At 40.2% G+C, this 18,211-nt stretch overlaps 1 protein-coding gene across 3 annotated transcripts in view; it reads right to left on the bottom strand.

Moving 5' to 3' along the window:
- The window catches only part of LOC117831100 (retinoic acid receptor RXR-alpha-A-like), a 245,489-nt gene that overhangs the window by 29,917 nt on the left and 197,361 nt on the right, over positions 1 to 18,211 (bottom strand). For 2 of the 3 annotated variants that reach the window (XM_034709605.1, XM_034709607.1), the window contains one exon: positions 4,405 to 4,555. In XM_034709605.1, coding sequence (XP_034565496.1) covers positions 4,405 to 4,555 — 151 coding nt within the window. Of the gene's footprint in view, positions 1 to 4,404; positions 4,565 to 18,211 lie in introns of all 3 variants that reach the window. The other variant, XM_034709606.1, reaches the window with a different exon arrangement.

Below are 18,211 nucleotides of genomic sequence, written 5' to 3'. Positions count from 1 at the left end.
TACAAATGTTATTTGAGGACACAAGAGCAGGTTGAGAATATAGGTTTTGGAATTCTATACACAAAGACCCAACATTAATCCACCATAAGCAACAACAGTCCCTTTTTAAAAGACAGATAACCTAAGCAGAGCCAAATTTGTGAGTTCAGTGCTGAGCCCATGGGCTAAAATGTGATTGTGGGAAAAATTTTAACTAACAGAAGAGATAAAAATATAAAGACAATGACCTGGAATTGTATTGCTATAAAAAACATACATCTCAACACATTTTAATGTCATGAAAGCCACCTTCATCCTCGCACTATTGCATGTTATCTCATGTTTGTCTATTGTTTCATTTATTGCACTCGTGCCTTTTGTACTTATATAAGTATTTTTTTCTATTATTACTTGATTTTTAGAGTCTGTCGATTTATGTTTGTACGTGATTACGCAACAAATACCTGAGTCAAATTCTTTGTATTCTTGAGATACATTGTGATTATAGTTCTTTCTGATTCTGATTCTGAAAAGACATATTTTCCATCAGTTATCCAAGAGAGAGAATATTTGTAAAAATGCATGTCTCAAAATTTGTCAATACTTAATTTTAAGTTTGAGTAAATCACTATTCAAACTGTAAATGCTATGTGTCTCTTCAGCACAGTCAACCACAGTCAGCCAGTAGAAGACGGCTGACTTGACTTGACACAGACGTTTTCAGGAAAGGGGCAACAACTGTCACATACCTACTGTACCAGTCAAAAGTTTGGAAACACCTTCTCATTCAAGGGTTTATATTTATTTTAATTATTTGAAACACTGCATATTAATACTGAAGACATCACAACTATGAAGGAACACATATGGAATGATTTAATGAACAAAAAAGTGTTAAACAAAGTAGAATATGTTTTACATTTTAGATTCTGTAAAGAAGGCCCCTTTTTCCTTCATGACAGCTTTGCACACTCTTGGTATTCTCTCAGTCTGCTTCATGAAGTGGTCTCCTGGGATGGTTTCTAATTAACATGAGCCTTGTCAAGAGTTCATTTGTAGAATGACTTGCCTTCTTAATGTGTTTGAGACCATCAGTTGTGTTTTTCAGAGGTAGGGTTAGTACACAATGGATAGCCCTATTTGACTACTGTTGTAATCCAGATTATGGCAAAACCAGATTATTTCATAGTTTTGATGTCTTCAGTGTTAATCTACAATGCTAAAAATAATTAAAATAAATAAAAACCATTGAATGAGAAGGTGTGACCAAACTTTTGACTGGTAATGTATATCAAGACACCCCTGAACCAGAGGCATCTGTTGCTTGGTGGTCCAAAGTCCTCTTTTCAGATGCACCTGTCGTAACAGCCATGTCAACATCAAGGACATGTCCACATGATTCAATGTGTTCACTTGTTTTTGCAAATTCAAATTAAATACTTCCATCATATCCAGATGAATTTGAACATTCTGCATCCATCATAAGTCTTCTTTTGAAATGACTTAATGTTGCAGGAATTTTAACAGATCTCTGAAAGCTGCAAGAAGGCTTCCAATGTAGTGCTGTCGTGGTTTCATGGTTCACGTTATTGATATGTTACCTCTCAAAATCCTGCTTATGTTCACCCACAGCGTGACGATGCTGGCGTCACAATGCTTCATGGTAGAGATACGATTAGATGAGTGATGGGTTTTGCCTGGTTTCCCTCAGACACAGCAAGTCTCTATTTCAGTAAAAGCTGAACTGAGGATTGGTTTCATCAGACCGTACAATCTTTTGCCTCATGATTTCAGTTTCTTTCATGTGCCTTTCAGCTCTGACCTCATATGCATGTTCTCAGGAGTGGCTTCTTTTTCTGGCCGCGCTGCCATTTAACCCAGATTTGTGAAGAATCCCACTGACTGTTGTCCTTCCAGGAAGATCTCCCACTGCTAGAGCGCTGCAGTATGTAGTTCTGCCAGAGCGGTCCGTGGGGTGTTCAATGACCAGAGTTCATCTTTGGATCTTCTTTGGAGGTTTCTCCATGTGGTCACAACCCCAGCTTTAGCAACATGTTGGGTAGTCCCACTTTCTTTTCATTTGGTCATAATGAAGTCCTGAGTAATACCAGCTGCCTAGAAACTATTTTTAAACCTTTCCCACAATTCTTACCTAAATTATAGATACTATTCCCCAAACATCGTGGTTATGATGTGAGTCGTGTGCATTTTTCAAGAGTCATACCCTTTCGACTTAAATTTAGGCTTTTCATATTCATATTTTAAAGTATTTTTAGATACTGTTGATTTAACTAGCACTGAAATAAACAGTCCTTTGGTACAGTTTAGTCACACACAACCTTTAAAACTTTCTGAAAGAAGAATCTTTTAAAGAAGCTTGTTGCTGCTTTCCACGTAAACACAAAATTATCAGTATCATGGTGATAGGTGGGAAGATTGGTGTCCCAATGAGATGCTTTCTACTTTATACTTGCTGCTTCTAACACTGATTTAAAACGTGTTTTACAACCCCAGTTCCAAAAAAAATTTGGGACTAAATGTTGATAAAAACAGAATTTGATGGTTTGCAATTATTAAAACTTTATTAAAGGCCCTGTGAGGAGTTTTGAACTGGCTGAGAAACAAACTGAAAATGATACTGATGCCTCTTTAAGACCTTCAATAGCAAACAAGACCATCAGCAGCAACACTGACACCTTCTCTGTTGTCATTTTTAATGCCTGAAACCACCCTGAGGGGGTAGGTGTCAGACCAGATGATGGACATCTTCCTTCAGAAACAGCCTTTATTTGACTGTTTTCATGGAAACTAATCACATTGCCTGATAAAGTTGACTGTTAAAAGACAACAGGATGAGTTTTTTCTTGAAAACACTACTTTTGCATGTAAAGGACAAGAGATAAGAGGTATCACTTTGTCCACAAGGGGGCGCCAGAACCGATACAAAAAAAAAGTTCCTCACAGCAGCTTTAACTAAAAATAATGCAGAGACAACATATCAAATATTGAAATGAAACATTGCACTCAATCATCACATTTCAGAAAAGTTTGGACATGGACAACAAAACTCTGACAAAGCTGTGTAATGCTAAAAGAAACACCAAGAGGAACATCTCCCAACAAATGAGGTTAATTTTTAACAGGTTAGCGCCATGACTGGGTATAAAAAGGGCATTCCAGAGAGGCTGAGTACCTCAGATGGGTAAAGGTTCTCCCCGCCTCATCAATTACTGGACAGTTTTGAATAGAGAGCCAAGCACCTGCACAGACAGGCACACATTGTTGAAGCCACCTGTTCCTGTCATAACCCCCAGCTGTTCTATGTGCATGAGAGAAACTGCTAATCAACTTAGAATGTGTAGATGTCAGTATGGTCTTTGGAGCTTGTATAAGTGCAGCGATTTGGGGATCTCATCATCTACAGTATATCATATATCATTAGGGCCCTCAGGTGGCACTACATTAAAATAACATGACTCTGTAGTGGAAATCTCTGCATGGGCTCAAAATCATTTCCAGAAACTATTGTCCATGAACAGAGTTTGTTGCTGCATCCACAAATGCAGGTTTTAACTGCACCATGCATGATCCAGAAACATGATCCAGAAACGCTGACAACTTCTCTGGGCCCAAGTTCATTTAAGATGGACTGAGGCAAAGTGGGAAAACTGTCCTGTGGTCTGACCAATTCAAATTTGATTTGCTTTTTGGAAATCATGGACGTGGCATCCTCCACTCTAATGGATGCATATGTGCCCATGGTATGAGTAGCTTACACATCTGGGAAGGCACCACTACTGCTGAACAATATATACAGGTTTTGGATCAACATATGCTGCCATACAGTTTTTGTTGAAACTAATCAGTTTATGGATTGCAATATCTTTAAAATATTACATTAAATGGGGAACATCTTATGGAAAGTGTCTTTTTTTAATTGAAAAGATTGATACTGATGTTTCTTTTCTGGTGAGGCAGGAATGTTCTTCTGCACTGCAAATCTCTCAACAGCAACCATTTCAAAAATTAATCTCAATAACATCATGTAATAGATGAAACTTTTTTATATCAGCTAGTTTGACTCCAATATTTCATTGTGCAGTGCTTCCATTTTTTTTCTTTGTTTATTTATCTCATTCCATCTTTAATTTACCAGAAATATTCCCTCAGGGGCACAAAGTCACTTTTGCAAGGGAGTCCTGATAAATACAGGTGCTTTAGAAGGTTCATATAAGTACAAACAACCAAAAATTTAAAATAGACTATAAAAAAAGAAGCAAAATTTGCACTGTTAAAAAACATGACCGTACAGACACTGATCAAATGTCCTTTGGCTCAGACTGATGTTGGAACAAAAGCATTAAGACCACTGAGCACTTCATCCGATCATTCAGAAGGTGTTCATGTCAGTGTATCGTCACTCACCTGAGGAGCGGTCACCACAGATGGCACAGATGTGTTTGGTGAGTGACACAGCTGTTCCTGAGGGCTGAGCGGGCACCTTCATCACGCCGTTGAGACCCAGCGGGGGCTTTATGTCTTCTGTGCTGCTGACCGAGTTCATCGGAGAGTTCAACTGGAACATCAACACACACAAAAAACACACATCTACAGGTCAAAAAGCTGCTTCCAGGGGAAAGAAAAATCCTTCAACACATCATACACCCTATTACGCAAGCCTGTCACACAGAACAGAGAGAGCAGCATAGTTATTTGATGACATTAAGTATTGAACAAGGGCCAGGTCTGCTAAGGAGAGGGAAGGTTTGGTTTCATATACAACTAAGGAAAATAAATCAGAGTGAATTATGTCATTGCACATCATCTTGAACAATTTATGAATAGGCAAGGCAAGGCAAGGCAGCTTTATTTGTATAGCGCATTTCATACACGAGGGCAACTCAATGTGCTTTACATTAACACATTAAAAGCATTGGAGACATTCAGACAGGCATAAAAGAACACAATTAAAATGACAAATATGATAAAACAGAAAAGAAAAGGAAAATTAGAAATATATTAAAAATTACATTAAAATTTTAATTTAAAGTGGGTTAAAATAATCTAAGATAGGAAGGCAGAGGTAAATAAAAAAGTCTTAATCTTTGATTTAAAAGAGGTGAGAGTTTGAGCAGACCTACAGCTTTCAGGGAGCTTGTTCCAGATATGTGGTGCATAATGACTAAACGCTGCTTCACCATGTTTCGTTCTGACTCTAGGAACTGAAAGCAGACCAGTACCTGATGACCTCAGAGGTCGAGGTGGTTCATAAAGTAGTAGCAGATCAGCAATGTATTTTGGGCCTAAACCATTCAGTGCTTTATAAACCATCAGCAGGATTTTAAAGTCTATTCTCTGACAGACAGGAAGCCAGTGTAGAGATCTAAGAACTGGAGTAATGTGGTCTACTTTTTTGGTCCTTGTTAGGACTCGAGCAGCAGCATTCTGTATGAGCTGCAGCCGTCTGATGGACTTTTTAGGGAGTCCTGTAAAGACCCCGTTACAGTAGTCTAGTCTGCTAAAGATAAATGCATGGACGAGTTTTTCTGCATCCTGCTGAGACATAAGTCCTTTAATCCTTGATATATTCTTAAGGTGATAGTAGGCTGACTTTGTAATTGTCTTAATGTGGCTGCTGAAATTAAGGTCTGAGTCTATGACTACACCAAGGTTTCTGGCTTGGTTTGAACATTTCATCTGTGCAGATTGGAGCTGAGCAGTAACCTTTAACCTTTCTTCCTTGGCTCCAAAAACAATCATTTCAGTTTTTTTTTCTTTGTTTAACTGAAGAAAGTTCTGGCTCGTCCAGTCATTGATTTGTTCAATGCATTTACTCAGTGTTTGTATGGGACTATAATCCCCTGGTGATATGGTGATGTAAATGTGTGTGTCATCTGCATAGCTATGGTATTTTATTTGGTTGTTTCTTATTATCTGACCTAAGGGGAGCATGTAGATGTTGAATAGTAGAGGCCCCAGAATGGATCCTTGAGGTACTCCACATACGATTTTCATCCGCTCAGATGTGTATTTACCTATAGACACAAAATAGTCCCGGTCATTTAAATAGGACTTAAGCCAATTTAGTACTGCACCAGAGATTCCCACCCAGTTTTCAAGTCTGTCCAGTAGTATCTTGTGGTCAACTGTGTCAAAAGCAGCACTGAGATCAAGTGATACCAAAACTGAGATTTTGCCGTTGTCTGTGTTTAAATGAATATCATTGAGGACCTTGACTAGAGCGGTCTCTGTGCTGTGATGTGATCGGAATCCTGATTGGAAGACATCAAAACAGTCATTTATCATTAGATAATTGTTCAGTTGTTGAAAAACAGCTTTTTCAATAATTTTACTTAAAAAAGGGAGGTTTGATATCGGCCTATAGTTGTTCATTTCTGATGCATCTAAATTGTTCTTCTTCAGGAGGGGTTTAATTACTGCTGTTTTCATGGCCTGGGGGAAGACACCTGTAAGAAGAGACATGTTGACAATTTGAAGCAGATCCGAGGTCATGCAGTCTGAAACCTTTTTGAAAAATGGTGATGGTAGAATGTCAAGGCAGCAGGATGAGGATTTCAAATGCTGTATTATATCTTGTAGGTTTTTGTAATTTATTGGATTAAATTGTGTCATAGTGATTGAGTTGTTTTTTGGTGGACACACAGATAACACATTCCCAGTACCTCGTACAGTAGTGCTGACTGCTTGTCTGATTTTCTGAATTTTGGCAGTGAAGAAGAATGCAAATTCATTGCAGGCCTTGGTAGATAAGTGTTCAGAGGCCACTGGCACAGGGGGGTTTGTTAGCCTGTCGACTGTAGCAAACAGGGCGCGTGCATTATCTTTGTTTTTGGAGATAATGTCTGAGAAGAAGGTCTGCCTTGACTTTTTCAGTTCTAGATTAAACATGTGAAGTCTTTCTTTATAAATGTCATAATGAACCTGAAGCTTTGTTTTACGCCACCTGCGCTCAGCTTTTCGACATTCCTTTTTTTCATGTTTGACCTGCATGGTATTCCTCCAAGGCGATTTTTTCTTATTGGAGACCACTTTTACTTTAGTTGGTGCAATGGAATCAATAATGTTTGTAATTTTTAAAGTGAAATCTTCTACAAGTTCATTTGCAGAGAACCTAGAGAGGGGGGTTATGGAAGAGAAAGCCTGAATAAATATATCACTGGTACTTTCAGTAATGTAACGTTTTGAGATAACCTCAGTTTGAACATTAGTGTTCACAGATAAATCACTTTCAAAGAAAACACAGCAGTGATCAGAGAGAGCAACATCAGATACCAGAACCTTGGAAATGTTTAGACCCTTGGAGATAACCAAGTCTAGGATGTGGCCCCTGTTGTGTGTGGGCTGCGTCACATGCTGAGTGAGTCCAAAGTTGTCAAGGACATAACACAGTTCTTCAGTCACTCTGTCCTCAGGTTTGTCAACATGGATGTTAAAATCACCAACAATTAAAACAGAATCAAAGTCAGTGCAGATAAGAGACAGTAGTTCAACAAGGTTATCAAAGAAATCAGTACAGTATTTAGGTGGTCTGTAAATATTAAGAAATATAGACCGAGAGGATGTATTTAACTGAAGAGCCACATATTCAAAAGAAGTGAAATTTCCATAAAACACCTGCTTGCATTTGAATAACTCATTAAAAATTATACTAACACCTCCTCCTTTTTTATGCGTTCTAGTCTCACTCACAAAAGAGAAGTTTGGAGGGCATGATTCAATGTGTACAGCTGCACTGTTATCTTGGTCTAACCAAGTCTCTGTTAAAAACATAAAATTAAGATTGTGTTTAATAATAAAATCATTTATTAAAAAAGATTTGCCTCCCAGAGACCTGGTATTTAATAAAGCTAAGTTTAGTGAGTTAAAACCAGTTGTGTTATTTTTTACAGCTGTTTGTGGCTGACGAGGAAGTGGAGCTAAATTTAATAAGTTGGCAGATTTAGTCGAGTATCTTCTGTTTCTTAGCAGATTTACCCTTTTTCTATTTCCTGCCAACAGAGGAATTGAGGAGGCTACCTGAATTCCACAGGGCCCCGGCTTTTCCTGGTTGAAAACATTAATGATATCAGCTTTGAAGCCTGGACCCGGCCCATATCAGTTAGAATTGTTATGATGATGATGATTCTGAGGAGGTGAAGGGGCTTTGTGAAGTTTCTGTGATGGTGGTTTCGGGCACGGTGGTGGGCTGGGGGTTGGGCGATGGGGTAGATTTAGGGGAGAGAATATGGGATTTGGACGGGGTGTAAGCTTGATTCCAACATTGACAAGCTTTTTCATCTCATCCGTAAAATCCAGGAGGGGGGAGGAGGGAGAGAGAGTGACTGGAGAGGGCGGGGAGTTGGCTGGTGTTTGGGGTGGTGAAGAATAGAAATCTCCTCCTGTTGGGAGTGGAGGCCACTCCTCTTGTTGGGGGGTGGAAGATGGCCGCAGAAAGTAAGAATGGATGTTATGACTTCTGATACTCGATACAGTTGGTCAGCAGCTCTTTTGCACTCCTTCATCGCTCCCTCTGTGTCTTTCCTCCCTCCTGTGTCAGATCTAAATCCAGCACAGCAGGATCCTGCACAACTCCACCCGAGGAACTATTTTATTCATGCTCTCAACAAGCCCTGCTGGCTCCCCAAATGTTCAGCACTAGCATAACTCCACTGCAAAATTTAACAGTACAGCAGAATAAAGAGATGGCATTTGTTTTAGCAGCAGAGTAACTGCAGCCCCCCCCCCCCCGCCCCCTCGGATAAAAAGGCTTTGAAAAAATGAATTTGCACATGACCCCTCCTCACCTCTTCCTGAAAGTGTAGAGCGAGGGCAGGCTAATTATAATAACTAGCACCATGCTGTTTCTAGCAGAGATAAATATTAGGGGGGCAGGAAATAAATTATCCCAAAATGTGCAGGATGGAATCGAAGCAACGTAACCATTAGCATCAGTCTATGAAAAAATTGAATAAGTAAAAGCTTCTTGACTAGGCTAATGCTAGAATGTCATTACAGCTTGGAAAGAAAAAGGTGGGTGAATTAAACTTATTCAGTCAAGTATATCACCACACAGCCACAACTGGAGGGTGTGGGACAGAGTGGAGTTGGCAGAGCAGCCGCGTGGTCTCATATAGCCAGACGTGTTTTCATTAAGTTACCACATATGAGACATGTCTGATAGCACTAACATTTCTTGGCTCTATATTTAGCTCTTACTGTAGTGGAGAATTGCTGTCTCTGTCTGCAGGGATCAGGCAAGACAGAACAACAATTTTGTTTTCATAAAGACGAGACAAACATGATAGTCGAGGAGAGCTCAGCGTCCTCAGTTGTGTTTACAGTGAACTGACAAAGGACATTAAGCTGTGCACTGCAGGGACACAGAGATGTATACACCACAGCAAACAGTGCTGTTTTCTCCAACATACAGTTGACAAATAAACAACCATGAAGCCCGTATGCATAATGACATGTGGCTTTAAACCCTGGAGAGGACTGCTCACTGAAAATATTTAGCGCAATCTAGTGTGTCTTTATCTTTAATTATCAAGAAATTGTAAATCATCAACAGTACAAATAACAAATAAGAGTAAATCAAAAAGGCTGAGCTACATATTCCAACATGTTTGCATGGATGAAGCCGAGGACAACACATCCTGACCTTCCTCGTAAGCTCAAGCGCCAAACAAGCCTGGTTCCTGCAGTTCCCACAACACAACTCGATAGAATCTTTCACCAGACAGCACTCATCTTATGAAAAATTCAGAGCATCAGCTTTTGGTGCAACAGGGATTAATGTCTGTGCACAAACAAACCAATGGGTTCAAAAAGTGTAGGTGTAGTGTGGGAGTGCTCCCTGAACTTCAAATAAGTTGCTCTTTGGCAACAGATGCATTTAGACACCAAATTAACTCCCTTTTAAAATCAATCATTGTGCTTTTTGTTGTCCCAGCTGGGTGATGTAATCCTTACATTTTAACATTTTAAGCATGTGGCTTTAACTCCTGACAAATACTTGCTGCTGTAACATGTCAGAGTTTAGTTTGAGGGATATCTGACCACGCTGGAAACAGTTAAAACTCAAGGAACCCAACATTAGAGGAATATATGTTCAAAACCCAGCAATGAGGATCCCAATGTGTTAATCATCATGGAAACTTAAACCCAATTAGACGTTGATGAGTTGGTCATGTCATCACTTCTGTTTTCATGCTGTGAGCGGACATAAGATCGTTTCAAGAGTTGAATTGCTGAAGAGTGAGACATCTTGCATCCTTTCTATCTTTGCCAAGACTGGCACATGTGACACAGTAAAGGAAGCTATAGGTACATGGAAAACATAGCAAAGTAAATTACTGAGCAGTGAGACATCTTGCATTTTTACTTCATGCAGCACATGCAAAACAGCGACCTGAAAACAACAGGTTAACAAAATGTTATAATGTGGAGGCAACTGGTGCAGCATCATTGTGTCCTAAAATAACAAATGTGGAATTTAACTTCATGACCCAAAGTTGGAGACACATTGTGTGAGTTTAACATTTCCAGTTCCTCAGTTTACCTTATAAAAAATATTTATCATTTCTCTTCTCCTTCCATGAAACAGTGGATCAAACTTTTACCGTGCTACACATTAAAACAGAGAAAATTGTCTTACATGAGTCAAGATTTTTGATTGTATGTTCAGAGTTTAAAAGAGTAATCTAAAAATGAAAAGATGATCGCTAAATAAGAACCATTAATTTATTGTACAATTCAATATCAGGTTAGTCGATTAACATTTTCAACAATCAATGATTAGTGGATTATCAAATAAGACATTAGTTGCAGCCCTAACATCTACATGCATGCAAAAGTTTAGTTAAACAAATGATAGCACATACATAGAAACAGACAGTTTACTTGAAAGTGTCGCTCACAATTAGGACACAAAGCCGTGCACACACATATACAGGAGCATCATGGAGCTGCTGTGGCCCCCTGGCATCTCATTCCACCTTACACTCAAACATTTGAGTCCTCTTAAAGAGCTTCAAAGTTGGAAAAATATGTAGCAATGCCATATACCTTTTTTTCCCCTTGAAGCCAAAGAATGCTTACGTGGAGTGAAATATTCCTACCATGGTTCTTTACCTCGACTTCAAACAGAAAACTCTGGATGTCTTCTGCATCATTTGAGACACATTTCCGCATAACTCAGCGTGATATGTGGTGTCATGGGAACCTGACTTTGGAACCTGACTAGAATTTTAAATATAAAGCTTAGGTAGGTTTGGATGTTTGGCTGCATCTGAATGATGGATCCACTGCTGGGTTCAGTGGGTTGAAAAGGTTAAGGCTCGCCAGCACATAAAAATGTTCAATTCACACCCTGACACCCACCCTTGACCGGCTCTTCGCACCCTGTTTACACAAATACACACTGAATGAAGCACACACACATAAAGGTTAAGTAAGGAAAAGAATGATCATTTCACACTCATTATGCTGCAGAACACTATGTGTGTTTTTTACAGTATTTAATTCTCAAAATGAATACTAAAATGAGTTATATAGTGGATTATCCACCAATGGGCATAACTTGTATTGACATGACACATAAGATAACTGTTTTATTGTCATCTCTTTGATGTAAAATACCGCTGTGTCTTCTTTTTGGAGAGAGTCTGCAACACTCAAAGGGACCAGCACAGCTGCATCATTTGTTTGGAACCAGCTTTGGCGTCACATGCACACACCCACACTTCTGCACACTCGCTTACATCCCTGCACACACGCACAACGTGACGTCTTACCTCAGTTAAACGACTCAGTCTAGTCTTTTCCCCTGCAGCACAGCTCTTTCAGAGCTGTCTCCTTTGCTGATATCGTCTCTATCAAAACCCCACTGTCTGCCTGACAGAAAAGACTCTTCCACTCACAATCTATTTTCAGTAAAACTGCAACTCAATCTTAGCAACATTGCTCTGCACAGTGGGGTGGGTAGAGGAGGGGTGGGGGGGTTCTTTCTTTCTCTTGTGCCCACAGTAATGGAGGCAAGGGGGGGGGGGGGATTAAAGTGGCTCAGGACTGACTCTGGAAATAGAATACGTGCGACCTCCCCTACAACACATACATGTGACCCTTCACTGGGAGGTATGCCAGCTGTGTGTACAGCCACACCGTCTTGGGAAACCCCTTGACATCCTCTCCTCACACGCAGTCTGTCTATCTTTTTTTTTTTTTTAAGTAGAACGCTTTGCTTCAAACTTTTACAGACTGAGGGAGAGAAACAAACGAGGGGCATTTAACATCAAGGACTAGAAATGTAGGACGTAAGATTCCCCGCAGTACAATGTACAACACGAGCGGCTGTAATGTCCCAGCTCAACAACACTGTTTCATGTGCTGCATGTGTTATGTAACATGTTGTGGAGGACATTCGACTGGTACATCCAGTACATTGGGGGTCTCTGTCTGCTTGTGGGTGTCAGATTCTGCACTGAATTGTGATATGAGATTATGTGTCCTGTACCACCCGCTGCCTTTAGCATAATGCTGTAATATGCAAACATGAAGAAGGTGATAGATTAATGCTTCCTCAAAAGAGTGTAACCCCTGAGGAGACAGAGGTGTGGACTGAGGCTCTTATATTGCAGGTGGCTGAATTGACAAAGGGATGAAATCTAACATGAAATTTAAACATACTTAAAAATAGTAGTGGACAGCAAGGAGTGCTGAAGTTTAGGTTTGTGACAAAAAAACATCAGCCTTAACCACAAATGACTTTTAAATATAGATAGCATGACAGCTGCATGATGTAAAGGTACAGCCAACCTATACCAGTACAAAATTCAGAGAGAGGTAATTTATGTGTTATGGTATTTTAGCGCGAAGATGGCTCTCCAAGAAGCAAGCGACTGCTTAGCTGAGCAATGCATGCTGGGATACCTTGCAACACAGACCAGGATTTAACTGCACTTTTTAGGAGCAGTTCTCCCCCATTAGGTCTTAATCATGGAGTTAAAGAAGACTGTGGCATACTATTAAGAATTCAATATTGTGGAGTGCTGGTTTAGTGGAAAAGATTATTCACTCCAAGACAACAACTAACCATCAGAGGTGAGAGGCACAACTGTTAAGGGACTGGACGCGAGTGTGAGTCTCTACTTCACAACTATCAAAGTCACTATAGGCTAAGATTCCACACTGCAAAAACAGATGGTACCAGAAAGAGATACACTGCTGCACAAAAACTGCATATTGTTGACTCTGATTAGCCCAAAGAGATCGACAGTGTAGACCTTTTCCCATCAGGAAGACTCTAAAAAACAGACTGTGTCAGATACACCTGTGTGATCTATATTCTGGATTTCATAGAATGAGGGTTAGTTTTTAAATGAGATTTTACAAAACACTTTCATGTTTAAAAATATGTCAATCTGGGGTGCTGGTGGCCTGGCAGTCTAAGCGCCCCACATACAGAGGCTACAGTCCTCGTCGCAGGGGTCGCCGGTTTGATTCCCAGCCAGTCAACCATTTCCTGCATGTCTTCCCCACTCTCTACTCCCCACATTTCCTGTCTCTCTTCAGCTGTCCTATCAAATAAAGGCAAAAGGGCAAAAAATATAACTTAAAAAAATAAAAAAATACAACAATCTTGGATTTGTATCTCTCATTTATGGCTGGAATCTTTCAAAATGTAGCTTGTTCCTCTTTGAAAACTTCCTATTTGAATCAAGAAAATATCAAGAAATTATCCATTGCAAGTTCCAGATACAAAGCAACTGAGGCACAGCCTAAAATTCAAACATATCCAGATAACATGGCAAAAAACCTCAGCGGAAATTCCTAAAGCATTTTCATATATGGGGAACTGGGTCCATGTTCGACCTGAATTATTGAGCAAGTTGGAAAACATACTCTTATACACCCAGAGGCAACAGCATCCAATAGAAGTGAGTCTCACATTCAAATTCACGGCTTGTTGGAGATCAATTAGTAAAATAAACAGAACACAATGGGAACTTAAGATTAAGGGCAACAATCAAGTGTTTTTTGATGTAACAATATAAAAGAAAATGAGATAACATCTCACCAAACATATTGTTGCAGCTTGGCTTGCTTTCACAGTCATTATAATTCAATGAAACAGAAAGAACAATCCTGGCAGCAGAGCGGGTCCTGTAAACTATTAGTATGCTATGACAACACACATGGTGTTGAAATGAAAAGAAAGGAGGCGTCCCTCGAGTGAACAGAGGAGGAAAAGAGAAGCAGAGACAGTGGAGGCCTCTGCTTAAGATGGGCTTAGCTCGATTCAGCGAGTCAGAGCACAGACTTTGCTCATAAAGACACTTCAAAAGGAGACATCAAATCCTAGTGCACCACTCCTCAATGCACAACCCTCATGTGGAACTTCAGTTGCTTTCCAGTTCAAGGGCACCTTTGCTAACACAGAGAAAGTTATACTGAAAGTGTTCTTTCAAAACCCCCTAACAGAATTACTCCATAAGGTTTTCCTATATACAGCAGAACTACATAGACAGGATTAGAAAACTCTCATTCCCCAGGAATGTACCACTACCTAAACCAATATCGTTTTTTTATTTAATTCACTTTTTGCTTCAAGGCATGAAACTAGAAACGTTCAAAGCCGGAGTGTGAAGAGTGAAGAGGTGCAAGCTTGCAGGATACAAATCTTGTGTTGACAGGAGGCAACACCTACATCAGCCGCCTCCAGTGAGATGTGGACAGGGATCAGGTCATGATGTCACCTAATGATAACCCTGCATCACCTCTCACCTCTGACACGACCTGGTGACAATCACTTCCTCCTAAAAGCAAACTTATCTCAGAAGTTCCACAGAGTATGGGAGGAATGAACAGGAAACTTTCATCTTCATCCCTGTGGTGTGAGTGTGCGAGTCATTAATGGACACGTATTAGCAGAAACAGGGAATCGGGTTTCACACGGGTATGTGTGTGTGTGTGTGTGTGTGTTGGGGGGGTGTTAGCAAATGGGTCTGCTGTTTTGTGGCCTTCAGGGTGTATTCCCAGTTAAGACACCTTTTGGAATGGATCAAAGTGGTGATACAAGTTGGAAAGACACCTGTTCGAACACTAAATAACTTTAGGGCTCACTTGTCTTTGACAGAGGCTATTAGGAAATGTAGCTTTGCTTTAATGTGTGTTCTAGATCGATTGTTGGCATTGCTGAACTGTTGGCAAGTTACAATTAAATTTTAGGGATTTCCCAATTTCACATGTGCTTTACTTTGAATCCCAAATGTATCAATTTGATGTCTAACGGATGAATTGTAAGATGATTTATACACTTATTAGGTATTTAGAAGGTCTGAAATAACAACACATAAACCTCTCCAAAGTCTGCCTCATTGTAAAAAACGCTGCATGATTATTGACACTCCGCTCTAACAAAACACTCTCTCCTCTCTCCCACTGGATAGAATTTAGGAGACGCAGCCATTATTCTCGACAGCTCTGAGCTTTCCTACACTTACCCCATGCTGTGCCACAACAGATAAAATGAATCATCACAAGCACTTCTAGCGCTTACGTGTGTGCGTATGTGTGTGTGTGTGTGTGTGGGTATGTGTGTGTGTGTGTTTGACAGAAACTTTTGTTCCATTGAAAAAAAGATATTAAGACTATCAGTGGCATGAAAGGCTGCGCGCCTTACGGCAGTGGATCAGGAAAACGAAGAGTGACTTTCAGCTGTTGCCTCACCTCAGGATGTCAGTGTCTATGTGCATGTGTGAATGCGTTTGGCAGACATGAGTGTGTGTGTGCACGTTGGTATATTTATATTGTCTATGTTAGGAGTGTGTGTGTCTGCATGCTTAGATTACATACATGCATGCAGGAGTGTGCTTTTATCTTCATGCATGTGTATAACTGTGTCCTTTAGGCATTCTGGATGTGTGTGCTTGTGTGTTTGTTTGTATATGGATGAGCATAAGGGAAACAGTGCTGCTCCTATGGGCACAGCAGGACTTACAACTCTGGAGTCACTCCATTCACACTACTCAGTAGTGGCTTCAGTTCATGTAGCAACCCTCTCTCCCTTTACATTTCTCTTTTCTGATATAAATCTCTCCTTTTTTTTGCGTCCCCACACCAATAACAATGGTCCAGGATCACAGCTGCTTACACAGTCCTATTTAGAGAGTGAGGTCTGCAGCCTCAATGGTACTCTGTTCAAAGCACATATGTTAAAAGCCAATCTGGGAACCCATGTCCAATCATCATCTGTCATCGTCTAACTATGATAGGCAATATGACTCTGGGAACAAATGCCAATTTCTCATTCGGGGTAGCCAGCGGTTAGCGGTTAACAATTTCCAGCCAACACTTCCCTCTCTTCCTTCTACATGTGGCGTTTAGTCAGTTCTTGTCTCAAGTAATGAAGCGCTTGTTCATCTTTAAAAAACAGGCCTCACTTTAACAGTAAACAGGATGCTTTCGCTTGGTCGTTTTGAGTTCACACTAGAATTGTAAAGGGAGCCAGAGCACACAACACAAGAGGTTGGTTCTGCCCTCATGTCATTACATCAGAGTCCCCCTTTCTCACAGCGTAGGTGAACAAATGCCATGTGCTAACTAACATTAGCTAGTAACCTACAAATGAAATGAGTCCTGGGTTGAAGCAGCGAGGAGCAGCGAGGAGGTCAAATGCCTCTAGGTCTAGGTCAAAAGTCTAGGCCTGTGATGTTGCTGCGCCTAGCTTTTCTGCTGATGTTTAATTGGGTGTAGACGATGAGTAAAGTGAGCCTATTGATATTCTTATGCTGGCAGTTGGAATCAAAATTGCCTCGCAGCTGTATTACTGCATTTATTACTTCAAGCCTACTACTACAAGTTTGATGAGTCAAGCAGCTATGCGGTGTAGAATACTTAACCTGTATACCTGTGTGTTCATATTTACTGATAAAATATTCCATTAATTGATGGAAAGGGGGGCTTGAGTAAATAAGCCTCTCCTTTTGTAAACATGTGACCTGTATTTTCAATTGGTCATTGGAAATTCTACAAGTGCTTCAGCTGTCAAGGGCATGTCCTGAAGCCGGACACTGAGGGATGGCTGATTGTCTCAACGTGTCACTTAGAGGTAGATGGAGAAGTACTACTGGTGGCATAACAAGAGACACCCAGTGATTCATTCACTTGTATCATCTGGTGATCAATCATACTCAAAGTGTCCTCTTGTGCTACATGAAAATCAACTGAGAGGCTCTGGCTTTTAACCACAGCCTGCTACATACTACATACTGCGTTTGAATTTAGTATGTAGTATGACTGTTTTGTTGGATCCGTTTTGCAGTATGCTGGGCCAGATGTTGCTGGATTTCCAGTTTAAGAAAGCGGAAGTAAACAACGACCAAGCTGATAGCGAAACTGCTTCTTTAGCATCCACTTATGATTTAAAAAGTTAATGAGTAGTTTATATGTAATTTAATAATTTTCACAGCACCACTAAAACTGAGCACCACTGTCAAAACAGAAGAAAAAAGAAAAAGCAGAACGAGCACTGTGCATTGTTGGAAAAAGTACCCAAGGGAGACTGGTCCGATGCATACTGTGAAATGTTCCCGATCCAGTATGACATCCGGGGAGTTTTGGCATTCTGCAGATTTTGCTTTTTTCACATACTGCATACTGAATTTTGGTGAAATCACTACTTACTGCTAGTATAGTAGGCGGTTTCAAAAACAGCCATTGTTTCTGTCAAACAGGACGCAATCCTGAAGAATTTGAATAGTCCTCCAGTGTCAAACCACCATGACTTCAGCTGAATGTTGCTGAATTTCCACTGCCAACGATAAAGTAGTTGACACACTGATGTGCAGTTTACCCAGCTTTAAAGGAATATGTTTTTTACTTGTTCATTAGCATGTCATACAGGAAGTGATACACTGCTATTTTCCCTGACAACCTACACAACAGTTCATTAAAACATGTTCCACCAGTGTTATGAAGTCAGTGATTACTTCACTCTCACTCCTCAAACATGATCTGACTTCCTGTCATCACAGAGCTTGTGTTTGTATTGATGCTTTATTATTTCTTTATGTAATAAAGTGTGTTGACAGACATAACAGCAAACACTATGATAACTTTGCATGCACAGCTACAGGTTATACAGGTATGTGAGCAGTAAAAAAAAACAGAATCGGTCATATAGTGAGTGTCGTTACAGATCACAGACATGCCACGGCGCACATGTCTGTCC

This window comes from Notolabrus celidotus, chromosome 19 (assembly GCF_009762535.1).
Source record: "Notolabrus celidotus isolate fNotCel1 chromosome 19, fNotCel1.pri, whole genome shotgun sequence".
In the NCBI taxonomy this organism is placed as follows: Eukaryota; Metazoa; Chordata; class Actinopteri; order Labriformes; family Labridae; genus Notolabrus; species Notolabrus celidotus.
The sequence above is the reverse complement of the archived record's forward strand: the minus strand, read 5'-3'. Positions and strand labels throughout refer to the sequence as shown.